Source organism: Vigna umbellata, chromosome 5 (assembly GCF_029865625.1).
Source record: "Vigna umbellata cultivar VRB3 chromosome 5, Vumbellata_1.0, whole genome shotgun sequence".
In the NCBI taxonomy this organism is placed as follows: domain Eukaryota; kingdom Viridiplantae; phylum Streptophyta; class Magnoliopsida; order Fabales; family Fabaceae; genus Vigna; species Vigna umbellata.
The window spans coordinates 30,543,688-30,569,604 of record NC_142169.1 but is presented as its reverse complement, the minus strand read 5'-3'; the positions used below and the strand labels follow the sequence as shown (position 1 = coordinate 30,569,604).

The 25,917-nt window shown below is 31.1% G+C and overlaps 3 protein-coding genes across 5 annotated transcripts; 2 read left to right on the top strand and 1 right to left on the bottom strand.

Annotated features, from left to right (window-relative positions):
* Nucleotides 1-184: 184 nt before the first annotated feature.
* LOC124845280 (NAD(P)-binding Rossmann-fold superfamily protein) lies at nt 185-2,449 on the bottom strand. Of its 2 annotated transcripts, XM_047322351.2 has the most exons (3): nt 2,351-2,449; nt 1,908-1,985; nt 185-1,095 (listed from the first exon to the last, which is right to left on the bottom strand). In XM_047322351.2, the coding sequence occupies exons 1-3, from the start codon at nt 2,404-2,406 to the stop codon at nt 291-293; spliced, it is 939 nt and encodes a 312-aa protein (XP_047178307.2). In that variant the 5' UTR covers nt 2,407-2,449; the 3' UTR covers nt 185-290. The 2 variants fall into 2 exon arrangements, with proteins under 2 accessions (XP_047178307.2, XP_047178308.1); XM_047322352.2 differs by lacking the exon at nt 1,908-1,985 and having other exon boundaries at nt 2,351-2,442.
* Nucleotides 2,450-5,379: 2,930 nt separating this feature from the next.
* On the top strand, nt 5,380-10,218 carry LOC124845279 (BRCT domain-containing DNA repair protein). Its single transcript, XM_047322349.2, has 8 exons — nt 5,380-5,581; nt 6,041-6,347; nt 6,463-8,342; nt 8,428-8,697; nt 8,779-8,859; nt 9,011-9,122; nt 9,223-9,289; nt 9,804-10,218. The coding sequence occupies exons 2-8, from the start codon at nt 6,137-6,139 to the stop codon at nt 9,901-9,903; spliced, it is 2,721 nt and encodes a 906-aa protein (XP_047178305.1). The 5' UTR covers nt 5,380-5,581; nt 6,041-6,136; the 3' UTR covers nt 9,904-10,218.
* Nucleotides 10,219-15,228: 5,010 nt separating this feature from the next.
* Nucleotides 15,229-20,333, top strand: LOC124819629 (RNA-binding protein BRN1-like). 2 transcript variants are annotated; one of them, XM_088091895.1, is made up of 9 exons: nt 15,229-15,544; nt 15,652-15,734; nt 17,524-17,575; nt 17,712-17,837; nt 17,926-18,005; nt 19,103-19,282; nt 19,412-19,748; nt 19,849-19,992; nt 20,071-20,333. In XM_088091895.1, exons 1-9 carry the CDS (start codon nt 15,376-15,378, stop codon nt 20,196-20,198), a joined length of 1,299 nt encoding a protein of 432 aa, XP_087948021.1. In that variant the 5' UTR covers nt 15,229-15,375; the 3' UTR covers nt 20,199-20,333. The 2 variants fall into 2 exon arrangements, with proteins under 2 accessions (XP_087948021.1, XP_087948022.1); XM_088091896.1 differs by having other exon boundaries at nt 15,406-15,544; nt 15,652-15,738.
* Nucleotides 20,334-25,917: the final 5,584 nt, after the last annotated feature.

The window sequence follows — 25,917 nt, the reverse complement described above, 5'->3', positions numbered from 1 at the left end:
TGCCTTTTGAATAAAAAAATATTGAACTACAAAAAAGTATCATTTATGATCGCATGCTTATTTAGGGTGCCTTAAAGCATTTGAACTGGCTCTTGATGCTTGCATGAGTTTCCCAACCTTTTTGGGTGTGAAACTGATATCATTTGTGGTCGCCACTCAAACGCTAAACATGGGAGTACTGAAATAAATGAAATTGACTCACTCTCACTGAATTATTTATTTAAAATTTGAAATTCCAAGATGGTTTTCCATCATTGTTACCTTTATCTAAATATAATTTGAACAAAGTTCTACTGCACTTGATCTGGTGCAGGAAATTCCAAATTCTTAAAAGATGTGAAACCTCCATCCACAACCAAATTGTGTCCACTAATATACTTGGCATCATTGGACGCAAGAAAAAGTGCAGCATTAGCAACATCATCGGGTTCACAATAGACACCCTTTAGGACACTAGCATTGTGAATAATATCCACATGTCTCTGACTATCAACATGAGGATATATCTGACTCATTTCTCCCAGAGCAAAAGGTGTTGGAATGGCAAAAGGTGATATGCAATTGACTCGGATTCCATGCCTGCATAGCTCAGAAGCCAGCGATTTAACAATGCCTATGACTGCAGACTTTGATATCGAGTAAGTGTGCTGAGCCAAACCTCCCATCACACCTGTGACACTTGCTGTGCAGAGAATAGACCCACTTCCACGTGGGATCATCACACGTGCTGCATGCTTGATACCTGCCACTGCACCACGAACATTTATGTCCATGATTTTGTCAAACAAGGCCATGTCCAGGTCAACAATGCTTAGAGGACTTTTGCAGGCTACCCCTGCATTGTTGTACATGATATCAAGTTGTTTGTATTTAGAAATGGCAAACTCAACAGCATTGGATATGTCTGACTCTTGAGTGACATCACATGTTACGAAAGTGGCATTAGATCCTAGTTCTTTTGCCGTCTCCTCACCAAGCTGTTGATTAATATCAGCAATAATAACCTTAGCTCCATTGTTGATAAATTTGGTGGCTGTGGCCTTTCCTATTCCACTAGCTGCCCCAGTGATCAGTGCAACCTTGTCTTGCAGCTTCCTGAACCACCACATCAGGGAGCAATGCTATATCATCTCACAAATCATTCTAATACTTTATGAAAAAACGTATTAAGAGAAAAAGCAAATACAGTCATCAATATCTCGGAAACTTAAAAATATCCAATGCTTTTATCTCGTAAGAGGATTAGTAGAAAGACTTTGTAGAAGGATTTTGAATTATTTCAACATCAAATGTGAATTAAAGCCACAAGTACAGAGATCCTTTTGATAACATTTGTAGCATGCTGAGCATCATATGATATGTATCTAATAATTGGTGGAAGCAGAAATTCAGGACTAAAAGGTTGTGGAGTCTTTGGTGCCCCATCAAAGATTAGTATGTCACGAAAAGATGTATAGGTGTTTCAAAAATTGAGTCCCTAAACCAAAATCAAGGGTTCAATCTTTGGTTTTGATATAGGTTGGCAACTGGAAGTACCACTTTTTTTTCTAAAATGGTCAATCCAATACTCTAGGGTGACTTATTAGGTGCCAAATAGAAGCCCCAAATCCCTGCTCTGGTTACATTAAAATAAAAATCTGGTGTCTCAACGGGGAAATATATTCATTGTTCATCTTTATAGTCCTCTCCGAAAACACACACAGCATGACAGAAATATAAATTTTAATGCACCTAAGGAACACATTCAGTCATTCGCCCCTTTGCTTGTTTTCAAAAAAAATCCCATAATCAACCTTCACGGTTTCAATTACTCAGATCAGAATAACTGATAGTTTGCCATCATAAGGCAAGTTCAAAAAGGAAATGTAAATCAAAGACAAGAGAAACTGGTGGTTAAATTTCCATACCCTCCAGTCTGAGTAGACAACAGCCTGTGGAAGCTCTCAGCAAACAAAGCCCTTGAATAGGAAATGTTGGCACGGTTTCTAGCAATTACCAGAAACAAAAACTTAGTTGTAGCAGTATTCATAACATTAAAAAAAATACAAAAGAACCAAAAGAAAAATCCTCATGCAGGATCAGAGGTTAGTATAACAAATAAAAAGTCATTGATTTCATCAACCTAGATGTTAACTCTGTACACAATCCATCCACCTCGCAAAGTGGTAAAGTAAATAAAATATTTCAATTAACAGAAAAGTGAGTCAAAGGATTCAACAGTGGAAAGTGCGAGCAGAATATCTAATACTTAAAAAATACTTGATTTTTTTGAATCATTATACTTAAAAGATGGTGAAAGAGAATAATTCAAAGAGAGAAACAGGTGAAAGACATAGAGTGTGAAACCAACCTCAAAGCCATGCCTATCATGATTTCTGGAGAAAAATAGCTCAAATGCAGAGGCATACACCAGAAGCTCTGAACATTAGCTTTGGATCCCTGTCGACTAGACAAGAGTTAGTCAATGCTATCTTATAAATGATGAAGGGTAATTTGGTCAATATGGCTAAAAATTGAAATGTAATATAATTATTAAAAGAATATCCTATTCGGAAACACAATTATAAATATTTACTACAAATGACTTCTCTTCATTTTACCTTTTATTTTATTAAAATTGATTGATTTAATATTTTTTATTTTCATTTTTTTCTTCTCTATCCCTATTAATATTTTTTGTTTTCATTTAATAATTATTTTATTATTATATTAATATTTTAATATTTAATAAATATTTTACAATCATAGTCTTTTTATTTTAAATATTGTTACAATAAGTAAAAAGTTATATAAATATTTTTTTATTATTTACTATATAATTATCTATTGAAAGAACTTATCAATATTTTCAATAATTATATTGTAAATTATTAAAAGAATTAATGAAAGTAAATACACGTTAATAACTTTAATAAACTGGTACTATTTCATTAAACATTTATGTTTAATATAATTATTTTAAACAACATTACTTAAATATAATATTATTATAATTATGTTTTAAAATACTTATATTATAACTCTATGTAATTAAAATGTATGGGATTTTAAAAGATAAATTTTATGTAAAGTGTATATGTTAACATGATTATTAAATATTAGGGAAAATATATATTGTATTTTTTATGATAATAAAAAAATAAAAATTACTATTATTTTTATTTTTTTATAGTTATAAAATTAAAATATTCTTTTTAGTTTTATTCTAAATATTTTGTATTTATTTTGTAACAAAATGTTAAGTTTAATAAATTGGTAAAAAACATGTTAAATTTAAAGAAATTTTGACTTAAAAAAAGTAATAAAATAATTATTTTAGTTTTAGAAAATATTTATTTAAAGGTAAAACTGGAAAACAATTCCGAATATATAAATTATATTTATATACAAGTATAGATAACTTATATAACTTCATGTACTAAATTTTAGTTGAAAAAATATATTCATAAAGACATAGATATTTTAATAATTTTTGTATTTAATTTAAAATAAAAGAATCAGAAATTATTTAAATACTTTTAACTTTAAAATTTAAAATCCATAATATATAAGAGTATTTTTGTGAACCAACAAAGCAAGAGCAACAAATTGCGATGTTGCGAGTTGTTGTGTGTGGGTGAGAGAGTATGGAGATGAGAGAGAAACAAATTGGATAACTGAGGAAGGTGGATTAGGATTAGGAAGTGTTTATGCATATTCACCTTCAGGCAAATGTTCATTTAAGATCTCTTCAATTTCATCATCTTCACTAACATATCTAATTTCATCATCTGCAGATGTTGAATCATCGTCTCTAAACCTCCAGGTCAATTACCAATTCCTTCCGATGTCTGTGAAAATTAGATAAGACACAAATTATAGAATGAAAACTCATTATAAAATAATTTTTTTGTAAGAAATTGTTTAACAAAGAGTGTTTCTGATTTTTTCCGAGCCAATTACCAATTCTTTTAATGTAAATATGTTTGTGAAAATTAGATAAAATTAGACAAGACAAATCAATTTTTGTAAGAAATTTTTGAAGGAGTATTCTGATTTTTTCCAGACCAATTACCAATTCATTCGTCATTATGCTTGTGAAAATTAGATAAAATTAGATAAGACAAAAATTATAAAATGAAAACTCATTATAAAATCATTTTTTGTAAGAATTTGTTTAAGAACCAGTGTTTGATTTTTTTCAGGACTACACAGGATGACAGAGAAAATGTTGAAGTGAGAGAGATGAAAAAAAAAGGTCTGACAGGAATAAGGAAGGTGAGCAAGGGTTTGGGAATGAAAATTATTCAAATACCCTTGACTTTAAAACTTAGAATCCATGATATATAACAGTATTTTTGTCTACTAAAATTCGGTACACATTACTATAATTTTTTAAATTATCTAATAACATAAAAATATTTTAATAACATCAATAGAGATTGAAATAAGTATGAAAGTAAGAAAAGGATAAATATATATGTAAATATCATTCTTATTCTAATTTTTAATAGAAAAAATTGGATATAAATAGATATGTAAATATTCATTGACGAGAATTTTTCGTCAAAATGAAAATTAATTCAAACAATATATTTAAAGATAAATTTATTTGTTACCATATATATCAATATATTTAAAAAAACTTTAAATTGTGTTTAAAAAATATAATTTTGATTTCTTAAAAATTTAAATTGAAGTATTGCGAAAACTAAGCGAACATTCTAGATAATTTTTATCTTATCTCCTAATAATGCGTTACAATTCTTTTTCTCTGCCCCCACAAACACTATTGATCAACATCTCTGTGACACGTTTGCCACATTTTTAATTATTGTGCAAATTCAAAATGATAAAATAAAATTGATTGGTTCAGATATTAAATAAACCCCGTAAAACAAATACTTATCTACATAAATAGACATAGAACAAACAGTATCTTGTTGATGTAAGAACAAAAATTGGGGCAAAAAAAAGTAATGTATAAATACACCGTTTTAACTTAAATATTAAAAATAAATAGAAATTTAAAGTCATATTTAACATATTTCAAAAAAGTAAAATATTATAAACAGTTTCCTAAACATAATAAAAATAAGTGTCAAGCTTCAAATTTATTAATTTTTGTAACTTGTAACTTTTTAAAATTAATATATTTTTTATAAATTTGAAAAGAATTCTATCTGACTGGTGAACGAAATGCCATTGCATTTAAGTTTTTCCCTTAAAAAAAAACCAATCCCAATTAATAAAAAACTATAAAATTTAAGGAAGGAAAAATGTATTTAATTTATTTTATAAAATAATTAGAACAGAAAATGGTTTCCCTCCAAAACGAAAGTTTACCCTTATTATATTTGCATTTGATTTTGATTTCATCCCAAATGAAGGGCATTTCAATTTGACAAGTTAGCATTCTTAGTTATCTAGCGCTCTGATCGCAGCTTTAGGGTTTTATTTCAACTCCATTGCCACCCAATTCATCCATCTATGCCGTGTTTTTCAAGAATATTCAAATTTTATTAAGTAAAGATAAACAGAGTTACCTTTCCAATGGTGGGGGTTTCTTCGCCTCACTCTCAAACTTCATCACCCCCTACCGGTAATCTTCCATTCTTATTTGATTCGTTATTCACGTTACTGCAATCATCATCTACATTATTTATTTTTTTGTTGTAAACTTTTTTACCTGTTACTTCGATTATTTTGATCATTAAAATGTCGAAGACAGCGAGTGGTTTGTTCTTTGATCGTATTGAATTTAATGTCTAGGGCGCTTCATCTGGTAATATATTATATTCCATGATCATTTATAATGTGGGTGATTTTAATTTGTTACTACGCTCCAGATTGAGTTGAAATGTTTTTACTGGATAGGATAGGCATGCAAGTAATTGACGAGTAACTGCGAAAATTGTGCTTATCATTCCGCATGTGAAAGATTATGGATTGAGTCATAGAACTTGCTTATATTGATAAGAATGTTGTTTCGCTACAAATAGGATATAAAGTTCAATTTGCAAGTGACGATGATCCATTTAGGCAAACTGATCTCTTTCAGGACACCTTGGCGCTCAATAGCCCTTTCACTGAAACGGAGTTTGAAAATCTCAATCTGGACACTGAGATTGTAGAGGATCCTGAGCCTGCAGAGGACATGGCAACAGGCAAAAGGTGCGATTATGAACAATATGTTCTTGATAGCGAGGATGAAGAAATGAATCACAGACATGTTGGCAAAGAATTTATTGAGGATGAAACTAGTCCAACAGTGAGAACTCCTTCGACACTCTTCCTGAAAAGACTGCCCAAGCCACCTCGTGAGCAAGTAGAAGCAAACGCCACCACTTCTGGGAACTCTACTGCTGGTATGTGTTTGTTATCTAGATTTTAACATTGTCTACTTTGTTTCTGTCTTTGTAATAAATTTTACTTTATAAATTATGGAGCACTTCATGATTCATGAATGATTAATTTTTCAAGAACATAATATGCTTGAAGACGACAAAAAAGCTTTAGTTGATTCGGGCAACTTTGATTACAACGACCGTTTATATCCACCTGCAACCCTAAATCACATTCAGTCACCAGAGCCTGGGAATTCAACCCAAGCTGCACTTGGCTTTGTGGATAAGTACTTGTCTTCAAATGATTTGGACTTGCTTCAAGGAGTTCATTGTGGAAAGACCGCTAGGGAGAAATCACCCAATGTCCTGAATGCAAGAGGACCACTAAATCTTGCTAAGATTAAAGCCCGAACTAGAAATGAAGAGAAAGAACCTTTCAAATGGGTTGACAGTTGCCAACATGACAACAGAGGTCGTATGTTTGGTCAAAAAATTGAAGCATCATCAAGTTTTGGAAGATACAAACAGACATATACGAGAAGAAGGAAAAAAGGTGGTCATCTTCAGAGCCAAGGAAACTGTAGTAAAAGTGATACATTTGATGAGAAGTTAGGCCGAGGACCGAGAATCGCAATTGGAAATAATAACTCTCTCAAGGAATTGAATGTTCAACCAAGTTCTATAAGAGAGAATGCTAATGTTTATTCCAGCGTAACAGATGCAGAGGACATGTCTGATATTGGTTTAGGCACTCAAATAGCTGCTGAAGCAATGAATGCCTTAGCTTTAATGCCCCCTTATGGCTTCCAGTTCAATGATACCTATCAACCAGAGAATGCATTAGACGGCTCTTTGACTGATTTGACAGAGAATGAAACTCATCTGAAAAATTCTTCAAATATTCCGAATCCTAGTTTACATTCTATGAAAATAAAATCAAATAAGAAAAATGCATCCTCCTCTAGATTTAGTAAAATAACTTCTAGCTCATCTTGCAAGCACACTGACAAACAGGAGTCAAATGTTGTCTCGGGTAAAATGAAACAAATTATGAAGAGCAAGTCAACTGCTGAGGGGCGGTTTGAAAATAATAATAGTTTCCTAGAATGCGGTAAACATGTATTGCTGGAAGAGGTTTGCCCACTGGGAGAATATACAAGTTTCCAACCTGCTTCCGAAGAGGAATCCGAACATAGGAACAATGATAGTGGACATCCAAGAATCAAAGATCAACCAAGCCATCGTACACAGGAGAACAGTAATGTCATGGAGAAGGGTATTAAACACAAGAGAAAGGGAACTGGTTTAGTGGCTGATCCAGTGAAGTTGGGTGCAAGGACTAAGCGTCTTAAATTCCTTGGCAATTCATGTATGCTTGCTAAGAAAGTCAAGTTGAATCATCTGACTGAAGTTAGCCCACAGTTATCTGCAACCCGCAGTTTTTCATGGACTGATTCTTGGGCTTATCCAAAAAGATCAAGAGGGAAAAGAAAGGGGGCTAATATGGGAACCAATCTCAATGCATCAGCTGTTTTGTGTATTGATGGAAAAGAAAACAATGTCTTCTCCACAAGAAGTCTAGAGGACTTGGCCAATGCTTCATGTGTAGATGATGGCAGATGCTTGTTACAGGGGGACTTTGTGCCACCAGGCTCATCTGGTGATGCAATGAAGGTACAAAACTTTCCTGATATGCACCCTTTGTTGTTGCCACATGTTGAAAGATCATCAAACAAAAGTGTTGCACAATCAAGATCGGGAATTCGTGCTACAGTTGTACCAAGTGAAGGTGTAAAAGTTTCAAATGTAAATCATTCATGCATTGAGCGTCACAAAAAACTGTGTGTAAAAACCCAGCCTAGGTCTTCACTTTTGAAAGAGCTTACAAGATTAGGAGTTCCTGAGTCCATGTCAGATGTGATGTGGAAAGATCTGCGACATCATAGAGATATGACAGACGTTCGAGTTCTGTTTAGTCAGCATTTGGATGACAGTATCATTAAGCGACAAAAAAAGGTTAGCCATGGATTTTAAGTTTGTGATAGAAGATGCTAAATGTTATCATGACTGGCTAGTGAATTGCTATTTTCCCTCCTTGCAGATATTGAAACGTCTCAATATATCTGTTGCGTCAAGTTCAATGGAGGCCACCCATTTCGTAGCTGACAAATTTACACGCACAAAGAATATGTTGGAAGCAATTGCTCTTGGGAAATTAATTGTGAATCACTTATGGCTTGAGAGCTGTGGACAAGCCAACTGTTTTATTGACGAGAAAAATTACATTCTGAGGGATATGAAAAAGGAAAAGGAAATAGGTTTCAACATGTCAGTTTCTCTTGCTCTCGCAAGAGAAAAGCCACTCCTAAAGGTATTCATATGAATTTCTATTACGCCCAAATTCTTATGCGTTTATGATATTTGCTCAAAACCTGTTTTCTTGCCTTTACAGGGTAAAAGAGTTTACATCACGCCACATGTTAAACCTGATAAGGAACTGATTGCAAGTTTGGTCACAGCTGTTCATGGCCAGGTATGAATACTCACCAATGCGTGCCACTCAACAACTGCACCTTATTTGTGGCTGCAATATTCGGCGTGTTTGGGCTATTGGTATTTTGTGATTCCCACCTTTTCCCCATTTTCAAAATTTAGTTCATGTATAAATTGTCTTGCAACTTCAGGTAGTAGATCAAACTCAGGTGTGTGGTGACATGAAGGATAATATCTTTGATGATCTGTTGATTCTTTCTTGTGAAGACGACCATGCAATATGCCACCGTTTATTTAAGAGAGGTTTTGAACTTTAGTATCACCTTTTTGATAATTGTTCAGATCTTTCATTGTGTATTAGTGTATATCATAACATAATTCTTGTGGACTACACAAATTACAGGAATTGCAGTTTACAGTTCAGAGCTAGTTCTGAATGGAATTATAATCCAAAAATTGGAACTTGAGAGGTATGATGACACATTTGAAGTCATTTTTCCTTCGTATTTATGTTATTTGTCCGCAACTCTGCAAACACAGAAGGAATTTTTCTTTGCTTCATTCCTTTTTGCATTTTTAACCTTGTTTGACATATTAGCCTAGCTATATAAATGCCACCTTTGATCCCAGGAAGCTCTTATAAAATGAGACTATATCAATGGTGAACAAGAAAGGATGTATCTTCTACTGGCTTTTAGTAGTTTCGGACTTCAGATCACAATTAATTATTGTACCCTGATTTGCCCAATTTCGAGTTAGTTAACCTGGAAGAGCCTTGTCCATTGGCTCAAGCACAACTTGCTCTATGCCTTGTAAATGATTATGTTTCAGGCAACTTAGGAGTAATCTTTTGACATATTTGCGTGTAACGAGCCTATTTTTCATCCGAGGAACAAGTAAAAACATTGTCTTCGCAATGAGTGATTGGTATCGTATCATCTCAACAATTTTATAAAAATTTAACATTATTATGAACTTTGGCAGACATCAACTCTTGATGAATCAAGTTACAAGGAGTACCAATTGCCCGAGTGCGTCTAATCGGTTTGGGAAGGTTTACAGAAGGCGTCAGAGGCTGATTTAAGAGCGCTCCTTGTGCCAGTTAACATTCTAATTAAGAAGAATCAAATGGCGTCAAAGTTTAGCTACAGAGCATGGAATTATTTCTTTTTAGAGTGCAGGGAACACGTTTTAATGTAATGAAGAAATTTCTTGTATCAAAGAATTTTGAGATGAAAAGCTAGCAAAGGATGCAATGTGTGCTTTATAAGAAACTCTCCTTTATTCTATTCCATATTATCTTAACTCAGTTTCTCTGAGAAAAGAGATTGAGAATGAAAGAAAAAAAAGTGTTAAGAAAGTGTTTGATTAAAGAAAAATAAAATAAAATTCATTAATATTATGGATTTGGTTAAAAATGAAAGTATATTTTTTAAAAATTGTTTGTTTACTTTTTTCTAATTTTTCATATATTTTTTAGTCAATTTAAACAACAATACTAATGAAAGTTTTAATTGAGTAGATTTTAACATAAACTTCCCCACCACTCTATACAACAAAACTCCATAGTCGTTTCAATCATTCTCTACTCAATTCAACAATGTGATAGATTAGCATAATTTTAATAATATAATTTAACTATCGACGAATAATCTTTTAAAAGGAGAAAAAAAACACGATCGTAAGAAATACTTATTTTACTTATTAAAAATTACGTAAAGATAATGATAATCAGAACTTGATAATTATATTTTTAACCACACACACCTGACCACTTCAACTTATTTTTAATTAGGATGTCAAATCTATATATCAATTTATCTATTAGCATATTCATGAAAAGAATTACACATTTATCTGTTAAGAAAATAAATTCAATTCATCCATGAATTTAATTTTATATATTATTAATCTGTTTTTTTAAATGTAACAAATTAATTTATTGATAAAAACTATTTAGGTTAAACATGTTTTCGATCTTTTAATTTTTAATAAAAATTAAAATTAGTTCATTTCTAAATTTTTGATCTAATTTAGTTCTTTAATTTTAAAAATAGATGAATTTAGTATTTTTAATTTAATTTTATTAAATTTATTTAACGTTTTAAACGTATTTCATTGTATTTAAGTTGTTTAAAAGACTCTTTGACACGTTTTTTTTTCTTTAATGTTAGTTTGAAAAACATGATTAAAACTTCAAATACTCTTAAAAGTTAGAGATCAAAAAGACTAAATTTACATAATTATAAATATAAAAAACAAAACTAGTTCAAAGTTTTAAAAAAAAACTAATTTCAAATTTTATGAAAATTAAGAATAAAAACATATTTAATCCAAATTATTTTAATTTATCTTTTACTATTTAATTATTTAAAATAAATATATATAGAACATTATTTAAAAAACAATTTTATTAAATATTTTAAAAAGATGTGGCAAATTTCCAATATATCACAGGCACACTAGAAATTTTGTCTCAATAACTACATTGAAGTTATGTACTGCGTGTGATATTGTGGTCAGTAGTATATTTGCTCCCGGGTTACTTTTGAATAATCAATTTAAAAAACTACTTACATTGAGATTTTGTAATTATTGATGTTAAAAAGATACTTCGAAAATAACATTTAAAAAGTAACGTCAGTTAGATCATAGAATATCTCTTGAAAAGTCTAAACACACGACAACCTGACACTGAAACATATTCATGTCCCATAATAACATATTTTAAATAAAATATTTTAAAACCGGTAATGTTTTGATCCATCTCAAGATTAATTACACATTTAGCATTTTGGTAGCCCAACTGTTAATTATTAATTTGCTTATAAAAAATGTTTAAATCACCTGACACCAATTTGGTAAATAAAGGAATTATTAACATTGTAAGAGGATTAACTAATATCACACTACAAAATTTAGAAAAAAAACATAATCAAATTCATTATAAATAATACAATAGACAATATATTATTTAGGATTAAGAGAAACATAACAGTGTCTGTAAAATTCATCTCACCACTTAACTCCAAATATTGGAAATATAAAACCTAAATACAAAATGAAGATAGTTTTGATCACAATACATTCTAAATTAGAGGGTCTACGGGTGAAGTGTTTGAAATCGATGAGCCCAAAAGGGAACAATCTGACACTGAATATACTTCGAACAGACCTTTACTGTTTCTTCTTCTTTAGAAAGTGGCCCAACTCAGGAATGTTCCCTTTCACACACCATTTTTTTGCAAATCATCACAACCATCGTTCTCTTTCCTAACATATCAATCCCATACACATTAATAAATGAAAAAAAATGTTATTTTACTATTTCACAATTTAATTAGAGTTAAAATGATCTTAATAAAAGTTAACTTTTACATTTCTTAAAAAAAAAGTGAAAAGTTTTAAAAAATGATGTCAAGTGTAAAAAAAAATTGATACCAAATTACCATTATCTTATGTTTATTTTTTGAGAGAAATAATATTTTGATACACAATGACACTAAATTTTCTTATTTTTTACTTTAAAAAAAATATAAAAACTTACTATTTTATAACATATAAATGTGTGTCATTTTACTATTATTCGTCTTTTGATGATAGTTGTCATTAATACACAAGTGATTTGGTTATTATAATTTGAGTTTGGAGTATCATAAATATCCAATACCATGTGAAATTTGGAACACTTTTTATTTGGAGTATCATAAAACTCCCTTTGAATTACAATTTGGAACACTTTTTATTAACCTCGAAATGAAATTAGATAAAGTGAAAAGGAACTACCACACCATCTTTTTTTTTTTCTATAGATCGGTTCGTATGCTCTGTTCCGTTTTCTCATTCTTACGTTGTTTTAGTTATTTTTTTATTTTGAAAAATAGTTTTGTGAGTTTCACTACTTATATATTATTTTTTTTAAATAAAGAAAAAAAAGTGTGACGTGGCTAACTAAAAAAAGGAGAAAGTTAAAGATGAAAATTGGAAAAGAAAAAGGAATGGCATTTTTTGTTGTGGTTTTGGGCAGTGACATCGGAAGATGCAAATTGCAATGAGAAAGGTTGGCAATATCCATTCATTCATCAAACATTTGCGCTGTCTTGGCGGGACAGTCTGGCTTCTTTGTCTTTCTACCTCCTTTTTCTCCTTTATTACCATACTACCCTTTCTTCTTTTTTACCTTTCTACCCTTCAACCTCAACTCCCATATTCATCCCCTCCTTTCACATCATCCTCTAGTAATTAGTCAAGGTCGCACCTTCATTTAATAAAACATTATTTTAAATAAAATATGTTTCTCGAGTATTAAAAACTTCACATTAATATATTCATTTTTCTATAAATCGGTTAATCACTAGATTTAGATTGTCCGGTTTAATATAAAGTAGATTTAGTTCATAAAAAAATGATTTTTTTCTTAGGCTTTTATGTCAATAAATACATTTAGATTAAAATGCACCAATACATTATATTCTTCTAGTTCAGAATCATACTAGAGTACACGTCATTGTACTTCGTCTTAAGAATCCTAAAACCTTAATCCATAAACCTAAATTGAGAAAGACACAACAAACAAATCATAAAGGCACACGAAGTGAATTCCCAAACAAAAAGTTAAGAACAATGCTAAAAAAGACATAGACAACAAAAAGGAGTTTATTTGTACATACATATGGTTGGATAAAAATAAATGATTGAAATGGAAGCTCAACAAAGAAGAATAGACCAGCAAATTGAAGTAATGAAATATGCAACGTGTTTTTTTACAAAAGTAGAACCCAATTAGATAAATAAAATAAAATAAAACCACTAAATATAGAAACTGAATTATTAGTCAAACCACTATTTAACTTTAACAAGTTAAACCCACAACGATAATAATTTCTATAACATAAAACTATATTCTAATGTAAAAAAAAAACTCGTTACAAATATTTTGATTTAGATTATGAAAATTTAATCCAGGTTTATCCCATTCCATGTATTATTTTTTTACATAATACATGTGACAAAACTACTTATAACATGTTTATAAGTGGACTATTCATAAAAGTAAAGTAATTTAAACAGTTGATTATATGCTTGGCGTCAACTTCCTGATCACCTGAATGATGAAGTAAGCAAATTCACCATAGCAATTGATTGGAGTTTGACATCATTATTCATCGAATCCGAGTTCAAATTCTCTTTGATATCAGTGGCTTTTCGTATAGGCTGAAAGGGTTAGTAGCTTTGAAGATAATGACCACCTATATATATAGCTAGAAATGTGTGAACTGTTTCCTCCATCATTCTTATGGCTTTAATTGGGTTTAGCTTCATGTGCTTTTAATCTATGATTGAAACTGGAAATTCGATAACTTTATATGATTTTATGTTGGAAAATGGAAACTTGATGTGATCGTCGGAAAATATAACTTCTTCGTGTTTAATAATATAATTCTAAGATAAGCCTTACATTCATCATGGGTTAAACGAATTAGTTTCAGAGAACAAAGGGCGAATTTTGAGAGGTTTCAAGAAGGTAAATACGCTGTTATTAGTTTAATTACCAATAATTTATAATATTTATTTTATCCTTTTAAAGGAATAATCTGTTTCAAGCAAAATTACCTTTCTGAAAGAACCATTCAGCAACCAATAAAGAGCAATAAATTAACATGGTTACAGAAAAAAAAGACAAAAGAAGTGTGAACAAAGGGAATGATGAATGAGTCAAAGCACATCATGCGCTCCCTCGTTCTGCATTTGAACATGTTCTTAATCGTCGATATTCGGAATTACAAACTTTCTGTCATGGTATATAAATTTACGCAATAAACACGGAGGACACGAAATTCGGATAGATATCGGACCTTATCACAGGGTCACAAACATCATAAGTCAAACTACATTCACACACACAAACGACAAGTCAACAAAAAACATTCAAGTTGCATGTGCTCATTCTAATCAATCACTACCAGTCTACTACCAGTACGCTATTTTTCTTTCTATTACTACTATATTCAAATCAAATTCATTTACTTTCAATAATTCCGCCAACTTACGCAATAAAATTTCAGAATACAAAATTATATATTTTATTTTTTTTAAAGTATGTATTTCTCTCGATTTATATAATGACCTTTTATTTTTGTTTCTAAATCAAACAGCAAGAAAAATATAATTTTTTTATCATAATTTAAACGATTTATTTATTTATGGCATAAAATAAAAGTGGAGAAATGAAGTGCATGGAAGACAGAAAGGCAGGGAGACAGGACTCCACTAGTAGTAGGAGTACCAGCTGTACGTAGTGGCAAAAGTGTAAAAAAATAGAGAACCATGTCGTTAGTGGAAGGTTATAATAATTAAAATTGTATTTTATTATTATTAGTATTATTATTATCATCGTAGTTTTACAGTTTATTTTATGTGAGAAATTGAAGATCGAAGTGGAAGTTTGGCATCCGCGTCCCGTATTGGGGTGTGAAGAACCTAAAATTAGTTGGTTGAATCCAAATCTGAGAGAGAGAGAGAGAGAGAGAGAGAGAAAGACATTGATTGATTGGTAATGGCGGAAGGGAAGGAAGAGAGTAAATCTAGCGAAGAGAGCGTGAAGCTGTTCGTAGGGCAAGTGCCGAAGCACATGACCGAACCCGAACTCCTTGCAATGTTCCAGGAGTTCGCGCTCGTCGACGAGGTCAACATAATCAAGGACAAAGCAACTCGTGTTTCCCGAGGTACCTTTCCAACCTTGTATTTTCCGACATTATTCTTCCTTCTCTTTCTCTCTCCCGCGCCACTTGTCTCGCCTCCTTCCAACCCTAATTTTTCGTTTCCCTCGCAGGTTGTTGTTTCCTCATTTGTCCTTCCAGGGAGGAGGCTGATAAGGCCGTCAATGCGTGTCACAACAAGAAGACGCTACCCGGGGTTGGTACTTGCTGCTAACTGCTTTTCTCTTCTTTCTTTTTTAATTTTATTTTTCTAATCGATAAACTTAACCTGTTCTTGCATATGATGGTGTTGAATGTGATGGATGCATTCGGTTTTGTGATGTGAATGGATGCTGCTGCTATAGTAGTTATTGAAGCTGACGAGTGTTTGTTAGGAATGAGTGTGTCTTAATTGGGCAAAAACATGTATTTAATTTTAGCTTTATTTTCGGGGAGGTACATACTATATTTGGGTAACCTAATCAACTTACCCCTCGTAGCTTATAAGTGATTTGCATTCTGCTGTTTTGCTCCTGTTCTATTCTACTTTTATTTTTCGATTTTCATGGAAATTAATTTTGGTTGCCACAATTTATTTATTTTTTGGGTCCGACATTTTTTAGTTTATAAAGCGTCACTTGTATTAGGCATCATAAGCTTGAGATAAGTTGTCCTGGGCACATACAATATACTGTTTTGCTTTTTTTTTTTTGTTTCTTTCTGTTGTATTCTTAATGTTTCTTTCAGCATTAATATTATTGTAGTCTTAGGCTTTGACCCTTGTTAATATCTTAGTCAACTTTTTTGAAGTATTTTTCACTGTCGTGAAGTATCCATATGTTATTCTTTCTAGTGTACATTTGACTGGTTGCATTTTATTTTAATCAATTAATTAATGAACAGACGCTTTTCATGTAATGTGAGTGGATGCTTCCCATAATTTTTCATTAATTTTCCAACAAGTCAGATTATTGTAATTCTTTTCATCCTTTAAGGTTGAGAATTGAAGATACTCGTGGTTTGAAAAAACGTTTTTCCTTTATAAACTGTCTTTCTTGCTGTTCTCTTCATAATGTACCTTCCAAAACGGTTCAGTACTAAGCTTGCCGGAATCTTTTGTATCTTCCGATTCTAATTCAAAATGGTATGGGTGCAAAAGACACTTCAATACTGAAGTCAACTATATTGTCCTTGTAATAAGGGTAATAAATGTTAAGATGAATAACGTATTTTTATCCCATTATTTTGGCTCCTTATATGTAGATTTAGATATGCCCCTAGGCTATGGCTTTGTTCATGTTTGCTAAACCTACCCTTTTAAACACTTTATTAGTTTGTTTTCCTTAATCTGCCATGCTTCTAAATGTCGGGACATTGCTAGGCTGAGGACGTGGCCATTGAATGGTTGGGACATTGGTTCAGAAGGCCATAATCTCCTCAGGAGTACCTGTTGTAATGAGTCCTATTGAAATTGAATGGAGAAAACCAGTTAAATTGTAACATAGAAGTTAGAAACCTGCCCAGAAAAAAAAATAGACTGTAAAACATTATGCGAGTAGAAAGCAAATATGTAATAATTGAAGAAATAAACAAATTCTGTAATTAAAGCGCAAATACTGTACTAAGTTTTTTGACAGAACTGTGGTTTGGTGAACAAGAACATTAGATATGCATTTAGATTTTTATAGTCAGTCCAATAAAAAATTATTTTGATCATATCCTTTTTCTTTAGGTGATGATTCTGTTATTTTGGGGATTCTCTGACCTAGTGATTTATTTACTGGCAGATGTGCTTTTAATATTAAAATCAAGGCTTCTTTTTGCTTGATAAATTGTCTCTGTTTGCTGTGATCTAAATATACATTATGAAAAGGATTAAATACAGCCGAAATTTGATTTTCCTAACTCCAAAGCCATAGCAATATTGTCATGGAAAGTTAGTGCTTTAGTAACCATATTATTCCCATTATGATTTGGAACATCCTGTTTTTGTGTGTCCAATTCAGGCATCCAGTCCATTACAAGTGAAGTATGCAGATGGCGAGTTGGAAAGATTAGGTATAAAATACTTCTTTTATTAATTAAAAATTTTGTTCAGCTGATCAATTTCTTAGAATCATATATGTGCCATATTTTTTTTTGTTATATTGAGGTCAACCCTTGATGTGTAATTTTCTGTTGTCATTGAATCTAGAACACAAACTCTTCATTGGCATGCTTCCGAAGAATGTATCCGAAGTCGAAATATCTGCACTTTTCTCCCAGTATGGAACCATAAAGGATTTACAGGTTTTAAGAGGTTCTCAGCAAACAAGTAAAGGTACTGATTTCATACCTTAATTATCCTTTTATTTAGGAATTTGATGTTTCTACTGCAAAGTGTTATTTATAGTTGTATTTTGCGGTAGGTTGTGCATTTTTGAAGTATGAAACCAAAGACCAGGCGCTTGCTGCTTTGGAGGCAATCAATGGAAAGCATAAAATGGAGGTTGGTGTTTATTAAACCGTCATCAGAATTTTCAACATCTTTTTTGTGGTAATAGTGCAGTTGTTTGAGCAATATAATGAATGTGTTTGAAAATCTCATCCATTACATACTGTATTGAGGGAAGAAGAATATTAAATTTGATGTTAAGGATGGAACTATATTGTTATCTGACTGATATTGTTTAGCTATTTATTGGTACTACGTTAATTTTGCTGTTGTAATGTATGAGTAGATATGGCTTTAAAGCAGAAATACCAACCAGAGGGCATGATAAATCATATAAACATAAAGAATATTTTAGATTCAATTACATGTTTTTCGTTCATTGTTTGTGGTAGAATGGAAAAGCGCATGCCTTTAAACTCAATTACAATTTAGTTGTAAATGGTGTTTGCAGTATTTTGGACCTTCAAGCGGCATTCAGCCACAAAATTCTGTTGGTGAGGGACGTGAACATTTAATCATGTGTCTCATATTTCATTATAGATGCACAAATACTTATTTCAATTTGTTTTATTGTTGTCTCGATTTGGAAATCTAAGACTGCCTTTGTTCCCTACATTGGTTTGCATAAGATAATGTTTCAGGCTAAAGCTTGACTCATTATTTATACGGCAGGCTCAAACTGGATCCAAGCTTAAAAAGGGGAACTCCACCTATGGTTTGTTCAGCTCATAATGTGATTGCAATAAAATGTGCCCAAGCTGAATAAATCTCAAGATAGGGGATTGTTCAACATGCACAATCCTTATTCATGATTTCAGTCAACTTATATAGTGCAATGTGTATGAAATATAATATATACATATATTGCATGCTGGAGTTAAACTAGCATCTCATTGTTTACAACAAATTGGATTATGATTTACTCAAAATTCACATTCTCTAAGTGAGATTACCCATCAAATACTTAGTTTCATGTAGATACTATTTTTATTTTTTATTTTGTTTGCATAGTGCCAAAGTCATATGCTTCTGTTTGCTTGATATGCACACTACTCATACGTGTCAAACATTATTGATATTGCTGAGTCACAAGTGTATGAAATCAGATAACTGGAATTTGAATGTTTGACGTTGGTTTTTGTCTTCCATAGGGTTCAAGTGTTCCCTTAGTTGTTAAATGGGCTGATACTGAAAAGGAAAGGCAAGCTCGAAGAGCTCAGAAAGCACAGTCCCAAGCTTCTAATGTACCACACAGTGATTCCCAGCACCCATCATTGTTTGGAGCCTTGCCAATGGGTTATGTTCCTCCATATAATGGATATGGTTATCAGGTTAGTTCTAAGGAGACTATTTTCTAGCATATTTCTTTCTTTAGTCCTTGTAATTTATTATGTCTTCCAATCAGAAACCATGAACTTGTTGGTGAGATATGCATGATGATGGTGGTTTTGTCTTGATAGGCTCCTGGAGGTTACGGGCTCATGCCCTACCGCATGCCACCAATGCAGAGTCAACACGGTTTTCATAATATGATGCCCCATATGAATCATCAAGGAAATGCATTACGGCCTGATCTTGGCCCTAATATGAACCCTAGAAATTATCATGTGGCTCCTGCAAGTTATGTTGGTTCTTATCCTGCTGTAACAGGTCTACAACATCCCATGGCATATCCTACGGGAATGATTAGTCCAAGGCCCATGAATGTTTCTCCCGGCTCTGTTTCACCTGCTAGTGGAAACAACAACACTGCTGCATCTTCTGGTGGCAGCAAAAATTCTGGGGGGCAGGTTGAAGGTTGTTATCTTATCTTTATGTGTTGTGTATAAAATCGTTGTTCGTCTATGCTGGATGCATCACTCTTTCCTTTCTACTTATTTTTCTATTTCTGACTTAGGACCACCTGGTGCCAACCTATTTATTTATCACATACCTCAAGAATTTGGAGATCAAGAACTTGCCAATGCTTTTCAGCCTTTCGGTATGGTCTTGAGTGCTAAAGTTTTTGTTGATAAAGCAACCGGTGTTAGCAAATGTTTTGGTAAGCGTATGCTCCATTTATTGAATGAATTTGATGGGTTTTGTGTGGAGCTTGTGTTTGATGAGCTGGAATTTGCAGGGTTTGTAAGTTATGATTCTCCAGAGGATGCTCAATCTGCCATTGGTATGATGAATGGATTCCAATTAGGAGGTAAGAAGTTAAAGGTCCAGCTTAAGAGGGATAACAAACAGGGTAAACCTTACTGATGAAGCTGAACGATGGAATTTTGTACAATTCACATTGTAATTCATGACCCATCTGATGTTAATACAATTTGTAATTTTCTGTAACATGAAAGTTCAATTGCACATTGATTATTAATTTATTGATTTTTCCCTCAACGCCCCTTGATTGTATTATCCTTCATATAACTTTTTTTCTCTCTCGGTAACCATGATTTTTGGATTTAAATTATATTTTCTGAGCACAATTGTTTAACCTAGTCACTGAGCAACATTAATGTATTCTCAAATTCTTACAGGTAAAATAAGTTGTATTGATAGATTAATTAATTATCCCTTTAATTTTTTGTAACACAATTTGATAATTTAGTTGCTATTTCAAGGAGCATACGATATATGCCACAACAATTACTTCCGGGTAGTCTTTAGTTATTATTGGATTAATAGTGGCTAATGGATGCAGAATTGAACTAATGATGGATCTGATTTTAATCTTTAATTTGTGAATATGCTATTTACAGTTTATGGCTATAGTTAATTTATGTGATTATATTTATATAGTCAGATCTATTATTTATGCGTTTAGAAACAGTGATACAGTATTTCTGCAAGACCTTACCTTATCTATTCATTGAATCTTTCTTTGTATTTATTTTTCTTGTGTTCAATTTTTTTAATTAAAGTTGCTGACAATTATGTTTAGAATCAAAGTAAAATTGAAAAAGACACCAGTGCACACATATTTCAATTTAATACACAAGATGGATACACCCTAAATCTTTGAAAGTGGAAGTGTTTTTTAGGGTCTAAAGATGCAAATGAATATAGGTTTCAATGCGGCCCAATAAAGTGTGTGATGATGTAGAAGCATTTATTATTAGACGAACTTCATGTGAATCTTAAAAAACAAAAATAGACTAACTTCATGTTATGCACTATTATTTTATAGTTTTTGCACTCTTTAATTTCATGTTTTGTGAAAGCTTTAAAATTGTGCATTGTTCAGTTTATTATCATATCTTGATCCTTTTTTACTACGGGCAAAGTTTGTCTAAAATCACCTCCCAACACCACAACTTTTCCATAAAATCTGAGCATTATCTTCCTTTTTAGCTCTCATGACATTTCTCAATGTTTTATCAAAAGCTTCAAGAAAAAAAATTACAATGAAAAGAAAAAAGGTTACAGAAAGGATGGAAGACTCTAAATTTTTAAAGTCAGTGTACTACCAAAAATATTTTACATTATTTTATAAAGCGTAAGGATGAAATTACAACATGTTTAAATGACGAAATACAAATTTAATATTTAATAAATAGTATAAAGAAAAACAATACATTCAGCCCAATTAAAAATCATCAATGTAATTTTCTTAGAGTAAGATATTAAAAAGAAACTTTTAATTAAACATCTCTCAATGAATGATAACATAATTTACTTTTAATTAATTAATTAATTATGATAATATGCATTATATTTTAATGACATGGACAGAAAGAAACGATGAAGATGAGAAACTTGTTTTAGACATAATAGGTTTTGGTGATGGCAATGACAATTGCCCACACGCTTGATAGATGTATGCTGGCTGCCTAGTGCATTACAAAAGTCAAGCTTTCTCATTATCATAACTTTCCTTTCTCTTTCTTTTAATACATCAGTCGCCACCCACCAACCATGCTCCCATCTCATCTTTTACTTCCATCTTTTTAAATATTTTACCAAACAATTAAGATATGTTACGTAACACACTAATAAAATTGCAACTAATAACTAGGATAAAAATATATTAAACAATATTCTAATCTTTTTTAAAGAATATTAAGTTCATCCAGTTTATCACACCAATTTGTTAAGGTGTGTGAAGCAACAAATTGTCTTGCAATACTACTCTTATGCTTGTAAAATGATAAAAGAAATCTATATCTACATGACCACCAACAATTAATTATTTTCTAAACTCCAAGTTCTACATGACTATCTTAAACACTGAACAAATATTTAATGTCCTTTTGATAGGATATACCTATAAGATTTTGGAGTAATAATCATGTAAATTATTTTACTTTTTTGTGATCGAATTGTCAAAACGGACCATCTAGTTTGGGTTGATAATGATCTATCACAGATTGGGCATTTAATAAGTCAATTCAATCCAACTCATTAGTAAATTCAAGAAATTTGAACTTAATTTGACCCACAATGAGTTGGTAAGTTAAATGAGCTGACTAATTTAATTAAAAAAGAATTACAATTTTTTTATTCAATCTAACATTTTTTTAATATGTAACCAAAATTAGAAAAGTCCAAACATATTTTTAAAAATTTTTTTTCTCATTTTAAACAATTAATAAATCATTCATCCAAAAAACTAAATCATAATTTTGAATAAAAGTTGAAAGAAAAACTCAGAAACCCTATATTATACCTTATTATCTTAGGAAAAGAAAATTACTAATGAGAGGCAAAGGTAGAGAGGGAATGAAGTGTAATAGGTGTGGACCTCTCTCTCCTAAAATTTCAGAAAAAAAAAGTTTGCTTGTATTTTGGATTGGACTATTAAGTTAAGAGTGTGATTTTTTTATGTTCATGTTGTGAGTCAATCCGACTCACCACAATTCAATTCAAGTAAGTTGGGTTCTTAGTAGGCCGAGTTCATTTTTGTCCCGTACTGAAATTTGTAAAATTTTTTAAACCCAACTCGATTCGAATGTGTTGAAGGCTAGGTTAGTTTATAGGTTTTAATCCATTCTGAGAAATCTACTTGTGGAAGACAATACAAATAATTCTCACACAAAAAATATCAATATAATATTTGTTTACTTCTAATAATCACTCTATCAATCTTCAATCCATGTGTTTGCATAAAGGTGTAAAACAACCCATATGAGCCTCACTAAGAAACTATGTTCTACAAGGATTTTCATACCTCACTTTTATATATGGCAAAATCTACAATGTCATATCACCACCACTTCTCATTGACTTGTTGATATAACTATTGTATCTACTTCTTGATATATATACAATAAATCAAAATTTATCTGATCATTCAATCACTTAAATCGATTATCATATCATCATACAAACATCCAATAAAATTTGTCTTATTAATTAAAATCAAAGAAACTAGTTTTCCTTACCTGACAGATGACCAAGTCATTCTAGAGGTCCTAAAGCAGCTCCAAAAACCAAGGAAACTCTATCTATTCCTACAAATAACAGAAACACGATCAGGGTACGCTGTTAGAACCTCTAATCAGTAGAGACTCAGACTGAAAACTCAAAGGACGCATGCAAACTAAGTGGAGCCTACATGTAATAGGTACAAGAAAAGACAAAAAAAATGGTTGGAAACTCAACTTACTCAAACTGATAACTTGTCTATCTTGAAGAGCTCACCACAATGATCAATCATGCGATCTTGGTTCTTCAATAACAGAGAGACAAAACTCTAAGAAAAAAAAATCAGAAAACTCTAGAAAAATGATTTTTAAAAAAATTATGTGTTTTAAAAAATCTATTTATATTAAAATTATTTAATATTAAAATAATTTAGTCTCACTATTTTAATCTACTACCACTTCTAAAATACTATTTTTTATAGGTCTTTACAATAAAATTATAAAATATATTTGTATTTAATTTTGTAATTGTAATAATAAAAATAATAACTTTTTCTACTTAAGATTTTTCTAAAAAAAATTAAATAACATTTAGAGTTGCTTTTGTTGTCCATTTGGTTTATACATTATTTTTTTTAGTTCAATGGTAAGCAAATTGGAATTAATCTCAATAAAACTTTTTACAATTATAAAATTAAACACCATTAAAATTAAATTTTAGCAATTTTTAACGTGATTTTAATATATAGATGACTAACTTTTTTGGATTCAATATATTTATTATTTATTAAAGATATGATTAAATTAAATATATTAATAGGTGAGAATTTTAATTCTACAGTCAGTTTCAAGGGAATTATTTATGATATTGAAGGGCAAGGGTGGATCACCTTGAAAGTAGTAATAAAAAACCTCTCCATAGAATGTGGGTTGATAAAATAACTTTAATAATCACACATTTATTTCTATTACTATATGCTCAAAAACAAAAACAAAAGACTGATTATAATAGTTATTTTGATTATTATATATTAAATTATATACTAAAAGAAATTTCACACATCTGTTTGAAAGAGTTTGTTCGTGTTTATTTAAAAAAAAATTGACAAAATATTTTTTTTTTACTTTTTTTGTATATTTTTCAAATCCATTTATTTTATTTAATTTTAAAAAAAGCTAGATCCTCTCTTTTTCTTACGTAATTTATTTATTTATTTATTTTGAGTTTGACAAAATGGTTGAATATGTCTTTTATAAGTAGCCGTAAGAAAGTGAAAGTAACAGATGTGATGCAAGCATGACAACTAGGGATGGCAACGGGTCGGGTCGGGCACGGATAGTGCCTACCCGCAACCCGACCCGACAAAAAAAAATCCACCCGCTACCCGACCCGCTACCCGCACGGATACCCGCTTAAAAAATATCCGCGTGTATTTTAAAACCCGCGGATACCCGTGGATATCCGCAGATACCCGCAAATATTAAAAAAATATATATTTTAATAAATTATTAAAATAAAATTTAAATAGAATTATAAAAAATATATAAAATATAATATAAATTAAATTAAATATAAATTTTAATTAAATTTAATATTGTAAAATATAAATTAATGTTAATTTTAATTAAATTTAACTTAATAAAATATAAATTAAATTTTTATTTTTATTTTTTGCGGGTAGCGGGTATCCGCGGGTACGGATAGTATAATATCCGCACCCGACCCGTTTATAAGCGGGTATTAAAATATCCGCTACCCGCGGGTTGCGGGTAATAAATATCTGCGGGTATCAACTATCCGTCGCGGATTTTATCCGCGGATATCCGCGGGCGCGGATTTTTTTGTCATCCCTAATAACAACTGGAACGGCGAAACTTAATTCAGAGTTAGAAGAACTCAACGGTGATGATTTATTTTGAATGTTAGTACTTTATTTAACAGTTCCAAGGTCAAGTTCAATTGTTGTGACGTGAATCACATGCTCATGTTGTCTTTCTTTTACCTTTATTCTATTTTCCTAAATCACCAAATATTTTTCTAAGTTGGCTGCCTCAATTTTCATGCACTCTATGTTCTCCATAACGTCTTTCCATTTGCATTATCAAACACGGAACTGTTCATCTTATCACAACGACAACATTTGCCATCACACCAACCTAAGGTTGGAGAATGTCCCATATAACTTAATGCTTCATTCTTGCCTTAATCATAGCTTAAATTTTAATCTAAAAACCCAATCACACCAATCTTTTAATAGCCGAAATTTAACCTTAATTTAATATCATTATTTACTTTATATTTATACATTAAAATAAAATATTTAATATATTTTTCATGTTAAAATATTAACAAGTTATGATAGATTTGAGAGACGAATCTAATATTATTTTAAAAATTACATTTTAAACTTAATTTAATCTTATAAAATTGAAAATTAAAATTTATATTTATTTATATATTATAATTATATATATATTTTTCAAAGAAATTGTGTACAAGTAAGTTTATACGAAAAACACACAGGATACATTATAAAAAATTCCAAAACCTGCAAATAATATAAAACAATTTTATAATAAAAGTCATAAAGGGATGAGACTTGACCAGAGCCATGAAT